Source organism: Mustela erminea, chromosome 1, assembly GCF_009829155.1.
Source record: "Mustela erminea isolate mMusErm1 chromosome 1, mMusErm1.Pri, whole genome shotgun sequence".
NCBI classification, from domain to species: domain Eukaryota; kingdom Metazoa; phylum Chordata; class Mammalia; order Carnivora; family Mustelidae; genus Mustela; species Mustela erminea.
In genome coordinates, this window is record NC_045614.1 from 124548767 (window position 1) to 124573213 (window position 24447).

The following is a 24447-nucleotide window of genomic DNA, read 5'->3' on the forward strand; positions in this document are numbered from 1 at the left end:
AGATTATTAAAACATTTCAGATTAAAGTACACATTTTGATTTAAATGAGCTAAACAGTTAAATAACTGAGTGACAAAATGGTTGTTTAGGGCAGCCTTATTTGAGTGAACACATCTTCCGTACGTTGTTGTTGCGGTTGTAGCTGTGTGGTAAGACTCCGATGACACTGAAATCCTAGACCTGTAAGTACACACACTGTGATTCACGTTCACAGAGACGGATGATCAAGACCAAAGAAGTGACTGGTGAATATAAATTACTAAACCGTAACATGGAAAAAAAAAAAAAAAATCAAAGGCTTGCAAAAGACATCAGTGAAAACAGAATAAAGGCAAATCTGAAAATTTAAAAGAAAACATAAGAAAGCTAGCTTTTGGTATCTGGTTTGCTTTTCTTCTTCTTTTTTTTTTTTCCTTAAAAAAAAAAAATCCAGTTTAATCTCTTCCTAGTTTTGCATTTCAAAAAGGTGCACCAAAACACTGATATTTTTTTTTCCTAGCTAAATCTGTAAAACAAGTATATAAATCAAAGAACAGAAGGGTGTAAAAAGGGGAATATCTGAATAAATGTATGTATTAAAATGTGTAGCATTAATTAAATTCATACCTCTAGTTTTGTTGGGTTTGTTTACTTCATTAAGAAGTACTGTAATATAAAGGCAAATAAAATGGACAAAGTCGCAAAGCCAACCACAATGAGGGCTGCAAACTGTTCATCAGTAGGCATCATGCTCTTCATTTTGGGATCGTCTAAGCTCCCCGTGTCCCCTGGCAGCATGACCTCACTTCGTTGTAATACAAAAGCCGCAGAGGGGCTGAAAGCTCCGCTGAGCTCCTGAGCAGTGTCTACGCAGCGGCGGCACACACATACGCGGAACCGGTAGTCTGTGTTGGTCTGGAGGCCTGAGATTTGGAATGTTGCTTCTTCTCCCTTGTATACCTTCAAGGACAGACAGAGAAGTCCTGGTCAATTACTCTGGAAAAACAATAATCTGATAATCCAGGTCTATCAGGCCCCTGGTGTCTACTCCAGCATGACCAGAATTACCCAAATGGGGTAGAAAGCTACTTCTCCTTGTCTGTATTTCAATCAACAACAAAAGATGGATATTCATTCCAACCCACCCCAAGCAAACAGAATACAAAATCCAGTGAATGGAATCGCAGCTGACCAAAGTAATACACGTCTAATGAAATTTTAAGAGATTTGGCTGGTGAACAGTTAGAACAAGAAAGTAAAATTAACTGAATCTTTCCTGGATGAGTGGCACTGAGGTAGCATCTATAAAGTGCTTAAAACAGGCCTGGTACGTGGCCAGTGCACAGTGCATGATCTAGAATCTTAAAACAACTCCAACTGTATTACTAAAGCACAGCAATTAAGTGACAGGTGTTAGCATTTTCAACCTGGCTACAGGCTAACCCGGTAAAGCTGTCAGTTTTGCCCATTAATACAAATGCCCTAAAAAATAAGAAGTATCTCCAGTGATCGCTACTTGCCAGCTGTACAGTTAGTGGGAATCTACCGATGCTGAGTGTTTTTAAAGTCTGGTGTGTAAACTTCTACCAAAAAATAGGACAGTCTGCCAGTGAACACAGGTGCATTGGCCATGCACTTAGTGTTGGACAAAGAAAGACAGCAGAAGGATCTCCCAGTTTACAAAAGGGACCCAATTTCACTTGATATTTAGCCTTTTCTTAAGACTTTTTTCCTCCCTCCTTTTCCATTTTCACAAGTAGACTTTGTCTTATTATACTTTTGTTTAGTGCCTAAGTGCCAGAAAACCAATTCTTCCTCTTTCATTGTTGCTTCTGCTATTCCTTTGTAACATTTTTAAAAAAAGATTTTATTTATTTGACAGAGATCACAAGTAGGCAGAGAGGCAGGCAGAGAGAGAGGAGGAAGCAGGCTCCCTGCCGAGCAGACAGCCGGATGTGGAGCTTGATCCCACGACCCTGGGATCATGACCTAAGCCAAAGGCTGGAGCTTTAACCCACTGAGCCACCCAGGCACCCCTCCTCTGTAAGATTTTTAAGCATGCTCCTCCTGGCGCGTCACCCTGTTTCTTTAAAGACTGTAGCAAAAGCATTAGCATCTGGAGTCCTAGACAGAACTGGGCTGGAGCAACCAACTATGAAAGAGTCATAAGAAGACCCAGACCGGTCCTTCTTTTTGTTCCAATGATGAGTTAGCTAAATGGATGGTTTAAGACGAGCTGGCTGTCAGTCGTGATCATTGCCCCAACCCACACACCCACCGCCAGCTACTCGAGAGTTCTACCTATATACCATGATGGAACCTCTTTATGAATTCTTTCCCAACATGTGAGTGGTCTCAAGAAAACAGTGGTGTACATTTCTTTTTCTTTAAAGAGATCTTATAAGTACAAATGTTCTTCGCTTTCTTAATCTAGATTTAATTTCTTAACCTTATAGTGTTCAAGTTGCTGTTTTCTGAGAAAAGTCTTTTCTTGGAAACTGTTGGGACCATTCCTAAAGGGAATGATTTGTAACCCATGGGATGAGTATACCAGTTTGATAAAGAAGGTCCCTCAACACTTGCCATCCAAGTGTTGTTTGTTTGTTTTGAGCATTTAGTTTCTGGTTTGGAGCTGTTATTAATGTTCTTACAGTTGTAAGCATTCTTCTTCATGATTTTTCATGATCCTCCTAGTGGATATATACTGAAGAGTAGAATTACCAGGTCACAGGACAGGCATATATTCAGCCTTTTTTTTTTAAAGATTTTATTTATTTATTTCACAGAGAGAGATCACAAGTAGGCAGAGAGGCAAGCAGAGAGAGAGAGGAGGAAGCAGGCTCCCTGCTGAGCAGAGAGCCAGATGCGATGTGGGGCCCAATCCCAGGACCCTGAGATCATGACCTGAGCCTCAGGCAGAGGCTTTAACCCACTGAGCCACCCAGGTGACCCCAAGCTTTGGTTTCTTATCTGCAATGTCCCAGTCAATAATCTGTTCTGATTCTATGGCGGTAAGTCAGCACTGGGATGTTTATTAAGTTGGAGTAAAGTCTGTCATTTATGCTTTTACTCCAAGATTTCCCGCTATAACCTCTTTTATGGATTCTTACAGAGGCCTCACTTCTTAAAATATCTGTTTGCATTTATCAAAGGTCAAAAGACTAGCTGTGGGAGCTCTTCTCCACGCAACCCTGAGGAACTGGGCCTGGTCTGACAGGGAGTCACTGGGAAGAGCTTTCTCAGGCACAGGAACTGAATCAGGACCCCAGGTCTAAGTCCCCACTCCAGTACTTTCTAGGTTTGTGAACTTAGGGAACCATCAGCTTTGAGTCTTAGTTTTTCTCCTCTTTCACCTGGGGATAGTAACAGTACCTAACCTCACCATAAGAGGGGCTGAGGGTTAAATGAGAAACTGGAGGTGAACAGGGCTTTGTGAGAGAAACACACTGAAGGTAAGCCAACTGCCATCAAATTCAGTCCTCCTGGCTAGAGTTAAAGACAGGATCAGGGAGGCTGTTAATTTCTTAAGGACTCACAATAAGTAAGGACAGGGGTAGCCCCCCAGTGAGATCCCACTCTTTTTTTTTTTTAAAAGATTTTATTTATTTATTTGACAGAGAGAGATCACAAGTAGACGGAGAGGCAGGCAGAGAGAGAGAGGGAATCAGGCTCCCTGCTGAGCACAGAGCCCGATGTGGGACTCGATCCCAGGACCCTGAGATCATGACCTGAGCCGAAGGCAGCGGCTTAACCCACTGAGCCACCCAGGCGCCCGAGATCCCACTCTTAACTCAAATACCCACGCTCACCCTTGGAGCTGCCCAGACCTGCATCTCCTATCCTCTGTCGGAGGGAGTGATGCCACCACTTGTCCTCTGCTTTAGTCCTAGTCTTATGACAAAAGTCCGACATGAGGTCCAGTTTTCTTGGCCTGGTTTCGTCTTCCCAGACAGCTCTACTGACTTTCCAGGGTTTCTGGTTAAAACCTCCCAGATCACCACATTTTGGTTGCTGCTGTCCCAGACAGAAAACACTGCCTTTCCCTTTTATGGTATGGAAAGCAGTTCTTCCACTCCCTATCCCCTACCTGTTTGTGCCAAGCAAAGGCTTGGTGAGCGTTTCTGGGACGTGGCCTCTTACTTTCTGCCATCAAACAATGACCTCCTGGCAGAACACCAGTTACTAACCTATACCCACAGATGTTTCTGAGACTTTTGGGAAGGGGATATAAATGCTGACTTCGGTTCAAATGAATTCTATGGTATCCCGAGTTTGCAAAATTAGAGCTTTTAAAGAAAGCTGGTGCAGAAGGACATTTTATTTTCTAGGAGCCCAGTTCATGGAATCTTGAAAAGAGACCTCATATTTTCGTTTCAATGGCTCTGCTGAACTCTAATCCCTGGAATGGATATCTCTGAAAATGTATTTAGAGAAAAAAGGAATGCTACTTTTCTCATACTATGTGGCAAAAAGCTTAATGAAGGAAAAGGATATCTAATTGGAGGGAACTTCCTAATGACAAATCCAATTAAAACAGAGCCTTCAATTTGTAAATGTTTCTCTTTTCATCATTCTTTTTTTTTTTTTTTAAAGATTTTATTTATTTATCAGAGAGAGAGAGGGAGAGAGCAAGAACAGGCAGAAAGAATGGCAGGCAGAGGTAGAGGGAGAAGCAGGCTCCCCGCCGAGCAAGGAGTCTGATGTGGGACTCGATCCCAGGACGCTGGGATCATGACCTGAGCCGAAGGCAGCTGCTTAACCAACTGAGGCACCCAGGCGTCCCCATTCTTGTTGTTTTAATTGGAACAGCTCCCCCCTTTTACAAGCACTGCCAACACAAAAATCTTAAAAAACCAACCAACCAACCAAGCTACACATATGGAGTGTGGGACTGTGTTCTAGCAATGCCACAGCAACCTGCACTATGGGTGGCCTGAATTAAGTAGATGCTCAGTAAATGTTCTCTCATTAGAACCCTCAATGACTCCAGAGTACATACGCTTCTACCACAGTGCTTAAAGAGAGGACAATTACCAGAACTCCATAAGCAAGAACATACACTCACAGCACAGAGGCAACAGAAAAGTTTTTCATACAGGAGTACAGCCATCATTGTAAAGAAATGGACTCACTAACAATATGTTGTTTTCAGTGTAGTGATAGAAAATATAGAGTTTCTAGTGTATTTCAGAAATGGTCAACAATGCTTTTAAGCCTTTTGGATTAATCCTTAGCTAAGGAAAAGTTAAAACAATCCCACTGTCCCCTTTCCTGTGGATTCTGGTTCCTGGGGTTGGAGCTAACGGATTTGTTTTGGGGGAAACTGTCACAGCCTGGCGGCGGGGGGGGTTACCGAACTACATGTTCATCCTGTCTGCCACACACCTGTGCCTTGACTGAAGTGACTTTTCAGGGGACCGTGCAGCTCCCCACCCCAGGATGGCAGCCTGTGCGCCCTGGGTCCTTTCATTTTCATTCACTCTGACAGGGGCACCATTACGGGTTTTTCCTCCTGCCTCAACCCAATTTAAAAGGCATGGCTCCACTTAAGAGTGTCTTTATTGAAGTAACTAATCATAATATCGCAAGAAGTAGATAAGCGATATTATTTTTATAAAGACTGTTTCTATTCTTGATTTGATGTATGATATATTTTAAAGTAATTTTGACATGTTTATTCCAAAGAGGAGGATTTAAAGTAATACCCAGATAACTGAACTGAAGAATCTGTGACCCTGAATTCAGAACAACATGCTGTGGAGTTGGAATCCTTTATTCCAGTGAGTATTTTGGGGAGAACCACTAGGGGCCTGCCTCAGGCCCAGTGCCTGCGTCTCTTAATTAACACTGCCCCTCTCCAGGACTGCAAAGGGAGACATACTGGCACAGCACGGTCATTTACACAGCACATTCTCACCACTGAAGGGTCGGAAGCTCACAGTGACCCTGAGTTAGATCGAGGATGAGTGTCCCTCCTTGTACAACAAAGTGGCTGAGGCTCAGTGAAGTGAGTTAATTTTTCTCCTATCACATGACTGCAGGATACCCTCCAGCTCAACAGGGAGCTCACCAACCTGTAAGCCTCCTTTGTAGTGGGTGCAGTGCAGGGTGGCCCTTGAGGTCCCTGAGCTGAGGAGGGCAGGTAAGGGGCTGTTACTGAACTGCTTCTTGATGGTCTGCTGTTCTCACCCCAACGGGTCTAGAAAGCTAAGAGCACTGACCATGGTCTTCTGTTATACACTGGACATCCCTCATAGTACAGAGCACCTAAGAGTTTCTCAATAAACCAGGGCCCGATACCTGGGCTCCCTGAAACTGAAGATGTATTTGTCTCATGCATTTTAAATGGATGTATGAGCAATTTTCTGATGGCCGTCATCAGATACTTACAGAAGTTAAAAACCCAAGACAATTAAGAATCCGTAAAATGATGGATTCCCCCATGTTGATCTATTATTTTGCTTTACGACCCTTGACACAGACAAAAATTTAAAAAAACTGTGTCAGAGAATTAAATGGAAATACATTAAAAAATACGTTAAGCTCTAAGATTTTCAAACAATTGTGTATGGAAAGATCTTTGCTCACAGTACCTAATGTGATGCCACAAAGAATCAGTACAAGTCCCCATACTATCATCGAAAATGATACAAAGTGAAAATTTATTTATACAAAGATGCTATCAAATTAACTGTAGAGGTCCATAAAGTTTCAGATGCTTTGAAGGTTTTCTTAATGCAACAAACCTGAGCACTAAGAATATTAATCACCTGCCAAAAATTTTGTCCCCTAGCAGTCAATACTTTGTTAGTTTGTTGCTCTTTCCTCATCTCCATTGTTTAAATATTTTTTGTACAGATTATTGCAGTCTGAACAGGGACAAGAATATGAATCATCTTTTATTACATTCTTATGTAGATATCAAACTGTTTTATATCTTGTGAAAAAAAATTAGTCACCTGCATATACATATAATTTTCAGGCTTTTCTAGAATGCTTTATAATTAATACCATCTGAAAAGAAGTTTTAAGCTTCTTGGAAAAAACATGTGTATCAATGGCAGAAAAGCCAAATCAACATGTGTACGCATCCTAATATAGAGTAAAATTTTAGATGAGGATTTACTACTTGAAGAGCTTGTTTTATAATTAAAGCCAGCTGCTCGCCTCAAATTGTGATAGTTGAACAAGAGCAAGCTAATAAGCTAGAACCAAGGCAAAATTGAAGTCAATGTTTCAAGCAAAACATCCGAGAGAGCTCTGGTGCCTTCATTTGCCTACAAACCCAAGTCTGGGAAGAGGAAAGACCCTTCCTGTTAGAGGTGGTTTTTTTTTTCACCTAAGTTACCACCCCACCCTGAAGCTTACTCTTATCACCACCACAGATGTTAAGTTACTCCATTCCTTTGAAACTGACTCTTTCATGCAAGCAAGAAACACGGACTGAGCACCTAACTATGGGCCAGGGCCGAGAAAACAAAAACGAGGAACACAAGGGCGCACATGAGTGGATCCTGTCTGATGAGTGCTCCGAGAGCCGCAGCCCTGCCGTGCTATGGGCTCAGCAGTAATTACCTCCCATTTTCTTTTGCTCTGCTTCTATGTATTCAAAGCCTGTTATCTCTGGACAATGATCATTTTAACCATTACTCTTGCAGCCATAGTATGAATAGGTTTCATTCCCTATTTCATGTCCAGAACAAGCGAATGGCGAACTCAAAACATCATGTTTAAGTTGCTGCTTATTGAACAGGGAGAAGAAAACAAAATGAGACAAAAAACAAAACCAAACTATAAAAAAACACACAAAAAAACCCCCAAAAATCCACACACAAAAAAGTCAGTACAAATTGTTCCTCACTCAACTGTAGCTTTTTATGTACCACTCCCCACCTTAATCATTTCTTGGGAAATGAAGTAAACACATGGTTATGTGAGGAAGGCTAGTCCCTATCTACTGAGCCTGCCCCACATACTATGTTTTCATATACTTCCAAAAAGAAACTCAGTTATAACTACAATAAGAAATTCTGAGGTATACACATTTGAGTAGGTACCATACTCACAATCAGAATTTTTATGTCCATGGGTCTAAATATATACCATTAAACAAATTAAAAAAAAAAACATTAAAAAAATCTAAAGATATTGGGACGCCTGGGTGGCTCAGTTGGTTGAGCAGCTGCCTTTGGTTCGGGTCATCATCCCTGCGTCATGGGATCGAGTCCCGCATCGGGCTCCTTGCTCCGCGGGGAGCCTGCTTCTCCCTCTGACTCTGCCTGCCACTCTGTCTGCCTGTGCTTGCTCTCACTCGCTCTCTCTCTGACAAATAAATAAATAAAATCTTTAAAAAAAAAAAAAATCTAAAGATATTAATCTCTACACCCAAAGCGGGGCTTGAACTCACAACTCTGAGAACAAGAGTCACGTGCTCTTCTCACTGAAACAGCCAGCTGTCCCAAACAAACAGCTGATTGAAAAGAGCCAACCTGCTGATGAAATCTAAATCAGTGATCAAATAATGCTATTTTTTCAACGTCAAACAGCAATCACTATCTTCTAAGAAGCAGAAATTTTTCTAAGTACAAGCAGAGAGTATGGTATGTGAATAAAATGTCTTTAAAATAACAATGACGAACATGGAGTGAATGTACTGTTGGGTCATGAATTATTCTTAAGTGTTAAATGTTACGCTGTGAAATTCTGTGACATTTCATCCTTTAGCCATCATCCCATTGCTATGGAACAGGACAATGTTGCTGGCATTAAGATGACAAAATCTGGTGGGGAAAATTCCTAAGCTCGCTCTCGGAGCTGAGACCCTGCAACCAATCCTATTTTTTCTGTTATGCTGAAGCAAACACATGAGGTAACCCATTTTAGGATACATCTACTAGAACGAGACTGGAAAGTGAAACAATACAACAGTGTTTTGCTCTTAAAGAGGTATGATGGAAACTGGACAATGACATTGTTCACTGATGTTAATCAATACTTGGGAGATGTCGTAGTTAAAAACAGTGTTTTGCAAAACGTGGTTAAAGCAATTCATTCTTTATCTGCTTCTTCATATTAACAAAGTACATGAAATGTACCAAAATTTTCTTTGTTTTCACATTTGCAAGTATTCTTCACTATTAAATAAGGAACATTAGCCAGCAACTGAACAAAAACTCTGAATCAAATTATTTTCTACCTGTATCTGGAGCCTCTAAAGCTGAATTGAGAGGTCTCTTCAAATTATGCTAATGTTTCAGAAGGTAGTTTCTAAGTCTGATATACACGCATGCCTCCATTAAAAGTTCTGGTAAGGAATGGGCTTTACCTTTTCTTAGAGTAATCCTGATTTCACAAAAAGTTATTAAGTTCCTGGAAACAGGACAGAAACTGATGGGGTATCTTAATCTTTTGTAGCCAGTGACTGATAATCTACAGTGTTGGAAGAATTAAGGATCTAAAAGTGTCTTGAAAAATAAGAAAAGCAAATTTTCTATCTGGCTATAGTCCAGTTACGTTCTCTCTTGCATGGGTTTATCATGGTGTCTGTAAAGCCTTGCTGAGTCCAGTTCTGGTTCCCTGACCAGCATCTCCTGGGGGCTGGAGCCCTCCCCCAACACCTACAGCACCAGGATCTGCATTTGAACAGATTCTCTGGGGATTCTCCTGCACATTACAGGGTGACAAATGGTGACTGGAGCTGCTCAGTCACTGGCCCCCAGAGCTGACAAGTCCTATTCCTTCTCCTTCTGTTACAGCTCCTACAGAAAAGGCAGAGGGGCCTGGGGAACTGGTGGCTCAGTCAGCTCAGCTTTAGGCTCTAGATCTCAGCTCAGGTCTTTTTTGCGGGGGCGAGGGAGGGCACGCACTTGCAGAGGGAGAGAGAGAATCCCAAGCAGGCTCCATGCCCAGTACTGAGCTGAACCCAGTCCCTGAGATCATAACCTGAGCTGAAATCGAGAGTCAGATGCTTAACTGACTGAGCCACCCAGGCGCCCCTCAGCTCAGGTCTTGACCTTAGGGTTGTGGGTTCAGGCCCTGCTCCCCCCCCCCGCCCCCCCCAAAAAAGCTTCAGCAGTTGGGCTGTAAACTACTTCCCCTCTATAGTCAAACCACTGGCACTCTGATTTTCAACTGCATAAAGACTTTGATTACTTGTAAACAGCACTGCCAATATAAAATACAAATACAGAATTTAAAGCTCTTTATAAGGTCATGCTTGAGAACTAAAAATTTAATACCTCCACAGACAAAATGTAAACTAGGGCTTATGTAAAGGGGTGGGTGTTAGGTAGTTCCTATGACCGATCTGAAGAAAACTGCCCCTCACCAGTCACTGAATTGCTCACGGCAAGAGGCAGAGGCCGGACTGACAAGCCACACACATGCCATACACACTAGTTCTTACCTGTTTGTACTCAGATTCTCTTCCAACCAACACCTGCAGGATGTAGTGGACCGGGTCCCCTTTCATTGGTGGTACCGTCTCCCAGAAGATTTCACAAGAATTTCCTTCCAACTGTGTTACGCGAGGTGCTGAAATACAAATCCACATGTTTAAACTAAAAATTCAAAGTATCACAGTAACCGCCAACATTTTGTAATTTAGAGTGGGAGTGTGCTTGTGTCTGCTCTGAGAGGAGTATATTTGCCCAGACTCCTAGAGAACCTGCAGGGCACCCTTCACACAGAGAAGCTACTCTGTGACTAGCAAGCTATTGGTGAAAAAAATTCCTTTGCTCATTATCCTATTAATAATAACTGCTTGGCCTGGATTGCATTTATTTTTTAATTAAAAGAATTTTTTAAAAAAATATTTTCACTTATTTCAGACAGAGAGAGAAAGAGTGCACACATGAGGCAGTGGAAGGGCAGAGGGAGAGGGAGAAGCAGACTTCCCACTGAGCAGGGAGCCGGCCCTGGGGCTCCATCCCAGGATCCCTGGGATGACCTGAGCCAAAGGCAGCAGCTTAACTGACTGAGCCACCCAGGCGCCCCATGTACTTTTATTATGTTTTCAATACTACTGAGCATGTTCCGTGATGAGGCCTTGAGCTGAGACTTTAGAGAATGCAAACAGGGGCTGTACACCCTACTTTCAAGGGAATTAAGATCAAGTTGAGGGAAGAGGCGAGCAAGGCAGGAGACAAATACAAATAGAACAAAATGTGAAGGCGATTAAACAGGGGTGTACGGACAAAAGAGGAGGGACAGTCTGATCTATGTGAGTCTGAGGAAGGTTTGAGAAGCAGGTGACATGTGAGATTAAGTCCCAGAGATTGGCCAGCATTGACAGAAACCCTTTAAAAATCAAGTTATCTATTTGTATTTTTTTTTAGTTCGTTTTTCACCTACTAGACTCATTAATTCTGTTTTTTTTTCTTTAAAAAATTCTTTTTTTTTTTTTTAAGAGTCTATTCATTTGAGAGAGAGAGAACACAAGCAGTGTGTGTGTGTGTGGCGGGGGGGGGGGGGGTGGCAGCAGAGGGAGAGGGAGAAGCAGGCTCTCTGCTGAGCAAGGAGCCCAACACAGGACTCGTTCCCAGGACCCCGGGATCACAGCCTGAGCCAAAGGCAGACGCCAAACCGACTGAGCCGCCCAAGCGCCCTCATAATTCTGGTTTAAAGGAAAACTGTATTAGTTTATAGTAAAGCATGTGAAATGTTATAGAATTAAAATTTTTTTCTCACAGCTTATGCTATATCTCTACAGTTTAATTCAATACCTGAGATTTTCCTACTTTGTAACTAGAATGCATTACTCCTCTCTGAACCCTCTTCCTCTTAAAATTCTTTAGAAGCAGCGCTTTCTACTTGGGATTCTGTACAATACTGCTTCAGAAAAATACAGGTTTTCTTAAAAATAAGTTGCAATTAGTTGGCCAAAACTCCATGCAATTTTTGGAAAAAATGAGGGACCCTATGAGACCAAACAGCCCTCCAGCTAGGACAACTTCCTGACCCAAAGAGGAAGAGGATCTGATCAATGTGGCAGTGGCAGGAAACTGCCCTTCTGAAGAAAATGTACATAAAAGTCAAGTGCTTTTTACTCAGTGTTCCACTGTCCATGAATTGAATCTCTACCAACAACCCCCCAGACAAAGGGAGTGTCACAAAGACCCCTGATGTCTGCCAGCTGGTAAATTGTGGCCAGCCCTTCTTGTCACAGCAAACCTATCTGTCCGGGTGGGTTCGGGAATCTCTTCCATTACGGCCACCAGGTGAAGCTGTACCAAAGGGCTGGGCCACTTAGTACCCAAGTGACACATGAGCCCTTGCATGGGTACATCCATTTGTCCTAGTTTGGCACTCACATGGATAAGTGATTGCCAAAGAACTTCTGGACTGCGAGGGGGAGGGAGCTACCATCAAGCACCCTGGAAGGAGCTAGAGGAAACCTTCACAGACTCCAAACCAGACCCTGACCCAGGCCCTGAGGTGTCTCTCCCTCCGTGTGGACTCTGCCCTGGCCGAAGCAGAAACAGCCCCTCTTCCCCCATCCGATATGAAGCACCGAGTCAAATGGCCTTGCTCCTGGGGCCACACATACAAAGGACTTTTTTCAAGGTTGCGCTCATCCCCCTGGTCATCCAGTAATACATAGCAAACCCCCACTTTTACCCAGATAAAACCTAGTTCAGGTAAGCTGCCTGTGTGTCCGTCAGCCTCGGGTTATTTTGGGCAGTGGATGGAAAGAGCCACCAGCGTTGCCCACCCCTGCAGTGGCCACAGGGACCTTCATCGGAATCATCCTTTTGGGGTAAGAGCGTACAGGCTCAGGAGGCCATGGCGGGGGAGTGGGGGGTGGCTGGGAGGGCCGAGCCAGCCCTACCTTATTGCTGCCTGTCTATTCCGCAAGTCACCTGTGCACCATGGAGACAATCGCTCACCAGACCCGCTGGAGGGAGAGTCCATGACGAGCGGCTTTTGCTCACTCCCTGTCCCCACAAAGGGACGGAGTCAACTAGTCACTGGCAAACCTCAAGACAACTGTGCTCAACTCAAGGAGATGAGCACAGGCCACTGCGGCTCTTTTTTCAAAGGCACCTCTGCACAGTAAGAGTGCAGCTGGGGGACAGGCCGATGAAGTTGCCTGGGCCAGGCACTGGGCACAAGAGTAACCAGAAGGCAGACACCAACCTCGGCTCTTTGTGATAGTCTCTGGACAGGGAGAGCCTCAAGCCCTCCATGGTGAACTGTTGTAAGTGTATCAACACCAAAAATTCACCCTCATTTCTAACCCCAAGTGTGTCACTCGGTGTGGTCCTTTTCTTTGTCCACCTCCTGTGGGGACGAGGCTACATTATTTGCAGTAATTATTTATAAAGACCTGAGGAAAGGCCCTTTTGCAAGGAACCCGTTCCCCAACCTTCTCTTTGAGACTGTGGATTCTATGTTGCAGATGTTAGAAATATTAGAAGAGTATACATCAGGTCAGAACTGAGCCTCCTACTCCAAGTTCCAGCACTTCCTCACTCTCACAGAAGAATGTGCTAGAATTCACTGCCTACAAACCTTTGATGGTGGGGGGCACGCATTTGGTTGTGCTGAAGGTATAGGTTTCTGAAAAGGGCCCTTCCCCAGCCTCGCTTGCTGCCTGGATTCTGAAGGAGTAGCATGTGAATTCCGTGAGTCTCTGGACTTTGTAGGTGTGGCTGGGTCCTCTGTAGATGGAAATAAACCTAGAGGAAGAAACAGAATCCATTAGCTACCTCAACTTTCATTAGTGACAAGAAATTAATTATCACTGTTAACTTACCTTCTACTACATACAAGGCAATGAAGTTCATGCTAACTGGGCATCTGAGAAATACAATGTCCTCTTTACCTGGATTTTCCAAAGAACTAAGGTTTAGCTTGAAAATTCCTTCAATTTTAACCTTTGCCTTCACAAGAGCTTTCAAAGTCCCTTTTCCAAACTAGTGAGAACACACTGAAGATTACAGATCTTTGAGAAAAGATTTTAAAAGAAGAAAAAAATACTTAGAATCCTTCATCAGGTTAATCAAAATAATGGAAATGCGGCACAGGTAAACTGGACAGCTTAAACTGGCAGCTTCTGGATCTTTCTCCAATCTGAGGCGGGACTATTCTGTACTCTGCTAATTATTACCTCCAAGAGGTGTAAGCGTAGAAGGCCTGAATATAGAAAATAAGGCTAGGGCGCCTAGGTGGCTCAGTCATTAAGTGTCTACCTTCGGCTCAGGTCATGATTCCAGGGTTCTGGGATCGAGCCCTGCATCGGGCTCCCTGCTTGGAGGGAAGCCTGCTTCTCCCTCTCCAACTCCCCCTGCTTGTGCTCCCTCTGTCAAATAAATAAATAAAATCTTTAAAAAAAAAAAAAAAGGACTTACATTTTCAAGTGTTTTCCCCCAGGGTCTTGAAAAATTTGTATTTTTATAATAAAACTGGATTACCTTGGATTAGTATATGCTATCGTTTGTCTTTTTACAGTTAAATATAAAATTTTGGAAGTAACTGCCCCCAAATTATCCAGAATTTCTGTAGATTTGGGACTTGAATCCCGCCAGCCCAGGGACGTGTGGAAGACCACAACATGACTTGGTCCGACACAGGCTCATCGGCTCTCGCAGTGTCTGAGGACAAACCGCAGTCTTCAGAACAATGCTTTAAAATGTCTAGACTCTTGGCCACTGTGGCCTAAGGGGTAGGCAGGATTTATGAATTCATTTAGCAAACATTTCTTGAGCATCTGCTGTGTGCCAGGCTCTGTGGCTTCAAAGATGAATGAGTGAGACTGAATCCCCATGGGCTGGTTGGGCCTGTGTGTAGTCAGAGCTTTCTGAAAGCAGCAGCCTTTCCCTGGGTCGGAGAATCGTCCCTCTGGACAGACAGATGGATGGGTGGGTAGGTCTAGAGATTAAACAACTTTTTCAGAAACCCTGTCCGAGAGTCAATCCTTTTTTTTTAAGATTGTATTTATTTATTTGACAGAGAGAATGAGATCACAAGTAGGCAGAGAGGCAGGCAGAGAGAGAGAGAGGGAAGCAGGCTCCCTGCTGAGCAGAAGGCCCAATGTGGGGCTCATCCCAGGACCCCAAGACCATGACCTGAGCCAAAGGCAGAGGCCCAACCCACTGAGCCACCCAGGCGCCCCAAGTCAACACTTGAAACACCCATGCACTCATCAGCCTTCCCAACTGAGTTCCTGAGCCCTAGTCATTTCACTATTTCGCGTTCCCTCTGCTGTGCTGTGCAAGGAAGCACCTTTACTGGGGGCTGAACATGTTCCATTTCAGGGAAAGCCAGAGTCCACTCAGAAACTCACAAATACCATGGCAACCTATTTGGTGCCCTGACACATTACCACCTTAATGAAGACTCCCTTGCTAATGCTGGAGGCAAATAGCTATTCATTAACTCATGCTCCCCATGGGCCAGGATCTCTGACCAGAGTCACGGCCTTTGGTTGTACCACAAAATGGAAGTCACGGTTTAAGAGTAAATGTGTTACATCCTCATTACAAACTTGCAAGAAAAGCCTGGTTTTTCAAAGAATCTGGAGAGGGGTTACTAGCAATAGTACTGCTTCCCTGACATGCCCTGCTCTGAGGAGACTGTCTCCTTTTGACAATAAGGTCAGTACATCTGCGTGGACAGTAGCACTCAGAGAAATGGACTGAAGCAGGTTTAGGACTCTGATATGGTAGCATCATCCTAAATTAGGCAAATAGCATACATACCAATTTTCAAATACATCAAAATCTGCTTCTGGACTGTTTTTATTTTTCTCCCTTTAATTGATTGTTTGGCTTTCAGTGCTGCATTTCAGTTCCTAAAAATCGCATCCCAATTTACAGAAGGCACTGTAGAAACAGGTGCCAGCACTGAAGGACTCTGAGATTTTTGCCATTACAGCATCTGTTTAAGTCTGGGGATCGTGTTACTGGAAAAAAAAAAAAAAAAAAAGCGGGGCTGCATCTGCTTTCAGAAAAAAGCTAGAATGACTCTGAAGGAGACATTTACCAAATGGATTTCAGGTTCCAGTTTACTCCCCTTGCATTCAATGAAGGTGGATGCAGGTGCAGAAGGCCCCGCTTGTAGCTGGCGTTTCCCCTGGAGAGAAAGCTGGGGGCTGGCAGCCTGGCGCACCCAGCAGAAGAGCACAGAGAACGGGAGAGAAAGCAGTCATCCTTTCTCCCTCCAGCCTTCTGTAGAATAAGCATGTACCTAACCAGTCCTTTAATTTAGCCCTCTGTCTACTTTGGCAATAAGAAGTCATGACTTGCTTGCTGCCCTGCTTTGTCTGACCTCCCTCCCCTCAGAAAAGCCATGGAAGGAATTCTGGGGAACTAGCCAAACTGGATGGGGCTACTTCCTGGGTCTTGTAATTAGCCAGGTACGGAGCCCTTGTCAGTGCAGTGAGGACGACGGGCATGTGACAGGCTCTCTCCTGAGTCAAAGGGGCATGGGAGCGGCTAGGGGAGACACCAGGAATCCTAGCAGCTTTGGGAGAAACATTCTGAAATAGCTGGCAGGGCCAACTACTCCACCCCAAAGGCTTACTTAGAGAAAAGGGGGTGTCCTGTCCTCGTGCACCTACGCCCTAGGGCGGATACACAGACGCAAGGTCAGAAGGAGCTGAGCAATGAAGGCAGCTGCACTCCTGCCTTCTGAGGACTTCTGAGGCCTGCCAAGAGTTTTAGAAGTTCATTCTTTTGGGACACCTGATGGTGCAGTTAGTGAAGCATCTGCCTTTGGCTTAGGTCATGATCCCAGAGCCCTGGGATGGAGCCCAGCGTGGGCTCCCAGCTCAGTGGGGAACCTGCTTCTCCCTCTGCTTGTGGTCTGACAAACAAGCAAAATCTATTAAAAAAAAAAAAAAGCTGCTATGTTTATCCCTTGACAGGTTTCCCGTACCCTCCTTCTTCTTGAGGAAACATAAGAGGTGGAGTAGAAGAGAAGCGCAAGGGTGAGACTGTGGGGTAAGAGAATACAAAGACTGGGTATTCACCTTCTCATACGGAAATCATTGACCATACTCATGTCTAATTTCATGCTGCTTTACTTTCAACAAAGAAATGTATTAAATGCACAGGTCAATGGATTCTAGTTAAGAGCTCCATGTAAGTCAGCTTGTTAATCAAAAACTCAAATCTTTCCTAAACTCTCACCTCGGATTTTAGGTTTCTGGAGACATGACCTTCCCAAGTTAATGGCCAGTTTGGCACTTTTAGTCTCACTTTAGGGGTTTCAAGAGTCTTAATTTTGAAAACTCTGAGGGCTAACACCGGTTCCCACCATCCCCAATACACTCCTCGTCCGTGCGGGTTCCATGAGCAGAACAAGCACCGAGACTGTAAGCCGCCAGCAACTTATCTAGCCTCTCTGTGCCTCAGTCTTCCCCTCTGTGCATTAAGGGTCCTCTGGCCCCAACCTCCCTCACGGCACCGTGGTCAGGTTTACTGGGTTAACAGAAGTGGTTAGGCCGGTCCTGACCTGTAATCACCACTCCCACAGGTGCCAACTATTTTATAGTGCTAGGGTTTTTATCAAACTCCACTCTCCCTCCTGAGAGACCATCTACATCCCCACTGGCTAATCCCGAGGTTCCTTTCTTTTCTCCGGGGTAGAGAGCTGGCAGTGTGGGGAGAGAGGCCGTCCGGTGAGCCAGGTTGTGCACCGGCCAGAGGTGTCAGCCACAGGGCTCCCTCAGGAAGTCCGCTCATCCTCCGCGCTGGGACTCCTGGTGAGAACGCCTCCCTCACTGGTCTCTGGTGGACTGGGTTTGAGAGCTCACGTAAATGCCACAGGCCCTACACAGAGCTCGCCGTAGGTAAGTGTCACGGATCCTCAATTTCTTTCTGTGTGTGCTGACAGTGACGTCTGTCTTAAACAAAGGCCAACCCAAACAAAATAAAAAGCTCACAAGCCAGCATTAAGAGGCACAGGGTCCCTCTTTTACCGCAACGCTATCATTATTCTCCATCACTCCAAGAGGCAGGAGAATAAAGAACGTCCTTTCTTTGGAGCCAGTGATTAAAGCTAGTTGCATGGTGGCCTCTCAGGGAGGCTCCGAGGGGAGCAACCCATGGCTAGAACCACCCACGCAGAGGCTACAAATATTCATGAAGTAAGTGTTTTAACAAAGACCAACCGAATTTTTTCTTTCCTAAATCTTTTTTTTTTTTTAAAACCATCTTCATTTTAAAATTCATTAATAAGTCAGCCAGAGGCCTTTGGTGATAGAATTAAAGATACACCGTGTGTCTTCAGACTCAGTGACTGAAGGCTACACATTCTAAATGGCAGCCAAGGATCCAGCCCCTAGAGCATGTCTGTGCCATGAAGAGGACAGGAACCACCCAGCTTTGCTGATCCCTCCCCTATGATCTGGGCCATCCAGGGTCATGGCTTGGACTCCACCTGTGTTCATGCACTGCCTGGGACAGGAGTCACTGCCAGAGGACAACAGGAATCCTACAGTCTCGAAGGCCCGGAAAGCTCTGATTTCAGTGTGCACTGTCCCAAGCCTGGGGAAGGGGGTGGATGTCAACTGAGAAGCGGGAGGATCTGGAGCAGCTGGGGTGCCGACATCATCAGAGGACGGTCAAGGAACTCTCACCAAGATCTCAGTCCCTTGGCTCCTGAGGGAGAGAGGGTGGCCTGGGCAATAAGGGATCCGCGACGGGGAGGAGGTGCTCTGATGCTACAGAAACACGATGAACTACGCATACCTGACAGCACGGCTCCCGGACTACAGCACATGCTCAGTGCAGTCACAGAGCGATTTCAGTGTCTGCTCCTGAATGCAGCCACAGGCACCCCCGCGGAATCACAGCTGCTTAAAGGTCATCCCGGAGCCGCGGGCCCACACTGGCACTGCCTCTGAGGGGGTCTTCCACTCTGCTCTCTACCCCTGCTGCCCAGGGCTGTGTACCTTGGGTGGCCTCAGCCCCATGACCCTTCCCTTGGAAGACCAAGAGAACAGGTATAGAAACACCCGCAGAGCTGCGCCGTTGGCTAAGGAGGGGAAGGGTATGAAAACAGTCCCGAGTTCACAGACCTGAGCTTGAATTTAGGTTCACAGCCTGGGGCTTCTGGGCTCCAGAGCCACGAAGCTATTTCTGTCTGTGAAAAATGGGTGTGACAATAATGCCTTCCCTCACAGGCTGTTGTGAGAATCAAATGGGATCATGCTGGCGGAACTCGGTACGAAATGCCTAGTGCTTGTGGGAATGCTAACACTCATGTTATTAAGGACACAACACCAAGGGTTATGAGTGGTTTACCTTGGTTGTTAATGTTGGAGAAGCCTGAAGGATGCCCCCAGAATGGCAACCCTTTGGCTTTCCTGAGCCACAGAGAAAGCTGTACACGTGAGCACCACCCACCCTGGCCGGGTTAACCCAGGCCAAGAATGGCTGCGGACGGCCGAGGAAGATGGGAGCTGTGGGTCCAGGACCAGTGCTGCCCATTCGTGGAAATCGGGGCATTTTTACTGAGAGAAAGGAAAAATGGCCCGAAATGTTCTCTTGTACTAAAGATATTTACTTGGAAGTGGAAACATAAACAAGGCAGAAGGTTGGGTGGGTCACTGAAAGTTTACAGTCTAAATGAATTCTTTATGGCTCTGCCTCCCACTTGCTTCAGCATTGACTGTAATAATGTCTTGAAACTAAACACTTCTATGGTAGCAAGCACACACGGGGTTTAACGTTGCCAATTTAACAGTGATTTAAGAAAATGTTCTACAGATCTGTGAATACAAAATGGTTCTGCTTATTCTGTTTGCCTGTCAGAGTGTCTCCTTGGTTGGTACAAAGACGGACAAAAACCCTGGGCAAGATGCAGAGTCTGTTACCATGAACTTGGACAAGCTGGTTAAGTCTCCAGGCTGAGTTTCCAGACACTCGGGATAATAACAACTGTCTCGTTCACCTGGCAGGAGTTTTTATGAGAGCCGAATGAGAGGACCAAGTAAATTCTACGATTTCTTATTAAATACATATTAGGAAGGCAAAACAACAGATTCTTAACAGTTTCACGAAGTTCTAGGGGAAGGCTATATTTTAACCTCAGCATTCTAGGTTTTAACACATAGTAAAAGAGGACTTTATTTTTGCAGTGAAAGGCAACTGAAGGAAGAAATTCAAACATGTTACATCTTTGAATGTTTATTTTCAATTATTTTAGAGTAAAATGATGATAGGTCAATAATTCAATTTTAAAAACTTTATTTCCTTAAAAAAGTTTTGTTTCAAAAAAAAAAAAAAGAAAAAGAAAAAAAAAATCCAAGAATGCCCTGGATGGCTCATAACTTAAATTCACAGTAGAAAATAAGATAACACGACGGTTCTTGTGTTTACTACCTTGTTCCTACCTTATAATCCCTAGGCCCATTACAAGCTAACAGTAGCTTGTTAATATTAACTCCTCACTAGGATCTACCCTGCTGACCTAAAATGGCCTCTAGTCCACTCCAGGCTGCAAATGGCAAGTTTTGAAAGTTGTTCTACAACATCACAAATCAACAGCTGTTAGTAAGATCAGCACAGCTGTATTAACGATGATGTGCCACTGCCTTCATTTTCTCTCAGTCTCCCTGGGCCGCATGGGCTATGTGTGTGAGGGAGACAGACAGACTCTCCTCCATTACTGAAGCCATCCATGCTTGGGAGTGGAGGGTGTTCCAAACAGGGATGGAGAGGATGTGTCCTCGCTCCGCCGAGAACACAGAGTCCTGTCATGTCTGTGCAGAAGCAGTCGGAAGCAGATGGCATCGTGTGGGTCACCTGAGGCAGGGGCAGTGTTTCCTAGACTGCTGTGAGGTTGGTGAGAGGCCCCACTTGCAGGCCAAGCACCCAAGCGCCAGGGAGTTCTGAAAGACCCGTGGGAAAGGAGCTCCTCTCCTACCCCCACGCTCTCAGTTGCATACATGTCTACTGGCTCTTAAGGGATCCAACTCTAACACTTTTTGGTTAGGTTTCATTTCAGGCTCCTTTTCAAAGAAAGAAAATGTCAATTCAGCTGCCGATGAGACTCTACAGAGAATAAAAGAAAATCCCTTTTTTCGTTTTTGTTGTTCAAACTGTACCTCGTTATTGATGTATTAAAAAAGAGATTTTGGAAAAAAAAAAAAAAAAAAAAAAGAGAGAGAGATTTCAGTGTGAAGTCCGCCTAAGAATCTTGAAACCTCCCATTCTCCTTTCTTTTCAAGCATATGCAGGAATCTCTTCAAGGATACTCTTCCCAGAGTCCTGCAGATTTCAGTTTGTCTACTTCTATTTTAATGGGTTTGCCTCAATCTTACATGATTTAGGGGAAAAAAATACTGAAATGCTTTATGTTCTATTTATGTTTAAAGAGATCAAAATTCCATTTTGAAATAGAAAAAAAAAAACAACCACCCTATAACCTGAATTTTTTTTTTACTTCCAGTCCAATTAAGTTCTCTAACAGTTCATCTATCATTACTTACCTCTGCTTGTACCTGACATTTCAGGCTGCAAACCTAGTCAGACTAAGCCCACAGTACTCTATTTTGTAGACTTAATTTTTTTGCTTTTCTAAGACGTATCAATGCTTTTCCTCCATCACTCAGGGACTGGAGACAGGCATTATTAGTTCCATTCTGTAGAGAGAGAAACTAAGGCAAAAAGAAGTGAAGGGACATGCCTCTAGCCATCTCTGAAACTCAGTAACAGATCTGGGATTAGAGCAGAGATCTGACACCTCTGTGGAGAACCACATCGCCTTCCACTGAGGGAAGGTAATACCAAAGTGTCATTTATCCAACAAGGGTGATCATGTGTGTTACCAGGACTATTCCAAAGAAACAAAGGAAACTAGTATCGATGGTCTCTGTAGGCCCTGAGCTAGTTGTCTTACATCTATTTAATTCAACAATATGCTCTGAGAAATGGAAAGCAGGGGTCTGTTCCATAATAAGCATACATTAGGAAAGTTCACTTCTCCCACAGGGCTCATACACTCCAGCGACTTTTATTAGTTGCCTAGTGTGTATTTTTTCAGGGTTTCTTTGTAGAGAGTATTTTCTGTCCCTCTCTAACAGTCAGCAGTCAGTCATATTGTACACATTAACAAAGCCCTCCAATTTTGCCTGATGAAGGGAAAAGTGTCACCGGCCTTAAGGACTGAGTTAAATGGAGAGCAACTGGTAATTAGCCACTCTATCAGAGCCCTCTACACCGTCCCCTTTTGCTGGGAATATATTGGCTTTAAAATACACTGGTGATCTGACTAAACCTGAACAACAGATCAGCCATAAATGCATTCCTGGAACTTAAGTTCCTCTCGTCTCGGTGCTGTGTACAATTATCAGGAACATAGACCCAGGAGGGTCAGGACGAGAATCAGCATCAACTCAAATTCTGTGAGGGCAGCCTAATGTTTCATTTCAGTAACACAGACAAATGCACGTTCAAAATCCTCAGTACAGCGTTACAATCTTAAAATGCACGAGTTGATCTTGTTATTCTAATCCCTGTATTAGGTTAATGCAGCATTATGAAAATGTTTACTCTGGGTGTATATTCTTCTTGCATACACAGGAACCAAAGACATTCAAAGCTTCTGTGCCCGATTTGCTAAGAATAATAGACTTAATCACTCAAGGTCATGACAGATAATTTTTGTTTTTCTGCTGAAATTAAATAAAATCTCTTGTGCTGTCTGCTCATTGTTTCCCGTTAACTATTTTCTCAGTAAGATAAGTTCCTTATAGGTAGCCACATACCTCAAAAGACTTAGCACATTATAGTAATTCAGGAAAAAAATGATGACTGGGTCATTATAATCTAACTGCGAGGAATAAATGGCCCTATAAATATAAGGCACTGCTTTGAAGCTGCTACATCAAGACGTGGTCAGTGACCTTGGACTGGGAGCCTTGTGAGTCAAAAGCTTAACTACATGGAAAACAAATGTCCTGTTCATGGGGCACAAAATTTTCAACACAGCAAGCCCAGGTGACCCAGATGAATTCTAGGTTGATTTACCTGGGAGGCAAGGATTTGGGCAAGATGCTCTTTTGGGATCCCTTCTGTTTACATGAAATAGTCCCAAACCGAAAAAGAGCCACATGTAAAAGAATGAGAATAGGAAGAGGCATTCAGGTGGAGAAAAATCTAGGGCACATTTCTGTGCTTTGGAGATTGTATCCTTGATTTCCACCCAATTCTGAGTCTTTACCACTTGCCTCCAACCTAAGGCTCTTTTGCATGAGGTTATAAAATTGGGACCCTTTTAACACTCATTACCCTATGATTTTCTGTAAGAAGCCTTCTCTCCTCATTTAATTTTAAGCCTATAATCATACACTGAAATCGTAATAATCATTAAAATTAAATTCAAGTCAACTTATCAAAAACAACCCATTTTCCATCTAGCCAGGGAAGGCTTTGGTAGAAATCCTATCAGCATGGAAAATATTTCACTTTTTGTTCAAAAACTAAATAATGTAGATAAAAGCTCTCAATGTCCAGCATTTTGCAGGTGCTCAATAAATAGAAGTATCATTTAGGAAGTTTTAGAAATGTATTTTTGGCTCAAGATTATACTTAGAAATCTCTAGTTCATTTTATATTTTTTGACTGAGAGGTATATAAATAAATATAACAAACCATCAAAGTGTAGATGTAAAACCTTAGGGGCTTTTGAGATCTTAAGTGGTCACTCTTTAAGAAATAGTATCTGGGGCACCTGGGTGGCTCAGTCAGTTAAGCGCCTGCCTTTAGCTCAGGTCATGATCCTGGATTGTGGGATCAAGCCCTGTGTTGGCCTCCCTGCCCAGTGGGGAACCTGCTTCTCCCTCTTTCTCTCCCTCTGCCCCTCATCCCTACAGAGAGTTCTCTACCTCAGATAAATAAATAAAATCTTTTTTAAAAAGTTGGTATCTTTCTTAGTTGTCAAAAGCAGAAACAAAGATATGAAGAAAAAAGAGACAGCATGCCCTAATCATTTGCAAGAGCCGCCCTTCTATAAAGGATATAGTTCACAACTAATCTAGAAGATTCAGGGCTTTCAGGTGAAAAAGGTGAAAAGGGACTCAGAGTTCACGTTCTAGTGTAGTCTAGGGTAGACTGATATCTGAGCAGCCAAATCAAGACAACTCTTTAATTTTAAAATTACCGAGAAAGGAGTTACTAATTTTCTTTGTGTTTCCACTGTAAAATGTTTTAGGACTAACATTATCTTCATAGCTGGCTAGGACAGCTGGGCAACTCACACATTGCCAGCTCTCCCTTTGAATACCCACAGCACCTGGTGACAAAATCCACCAAAACCACAATTTATCTACCTCTGGTTCTCACCGTGGCTACAAGTAGGACATACAGTACTTTTGCCACATACATAATAAGAACTTATTAGTGGTTAAAGCAATCAGTGTATACACTAGGGAATATGTGTACCTTTCCCAAAAGTCACGACTGGAGATCACTGTGGCAATGAGTTCAAGGAAAAATCCACTCCTTGAATGAAGACGCT

The 24447-nt window shown here is 43.8% G+C and overlaps 1 protein-coding gene across 3 annotated transcripts in view; it reads right to left on the reverse strand.

The window, feature by feature from the left end:
* Positions 1 to 424: 424 nt before the first annotated feature.
* The window catches only part of FNDC3B (fibronectin type III domain containing 3B), a 339705-nt gene continuing 315682 nt past the window's right edge, over positions 425 to 24447 (reverse strand). For all 3 annotated transcript variants that reach the window (XM_032341218.1, XM_032341222.1, XM_032341225.1), the window contains 3 exons: positions 13492 to 13658; positions 10385 to 10512; positions 425 to 939 (listed from right to left, as the gene is read on the reverse strand). In XM_032341218.1, the coding sequence (XP_032197109.1) occupies positions 628 to 939; positions 10385 to 10512; positions 13492 to 13658 (607 nt within the window). In that variant the 3' untranslated portion in view covers positions 425 to 627. The remainder of the gene's footprint in view (positions 940 to 10384; positions 10513 to 13491; positions 13659 to 24447) is intronic.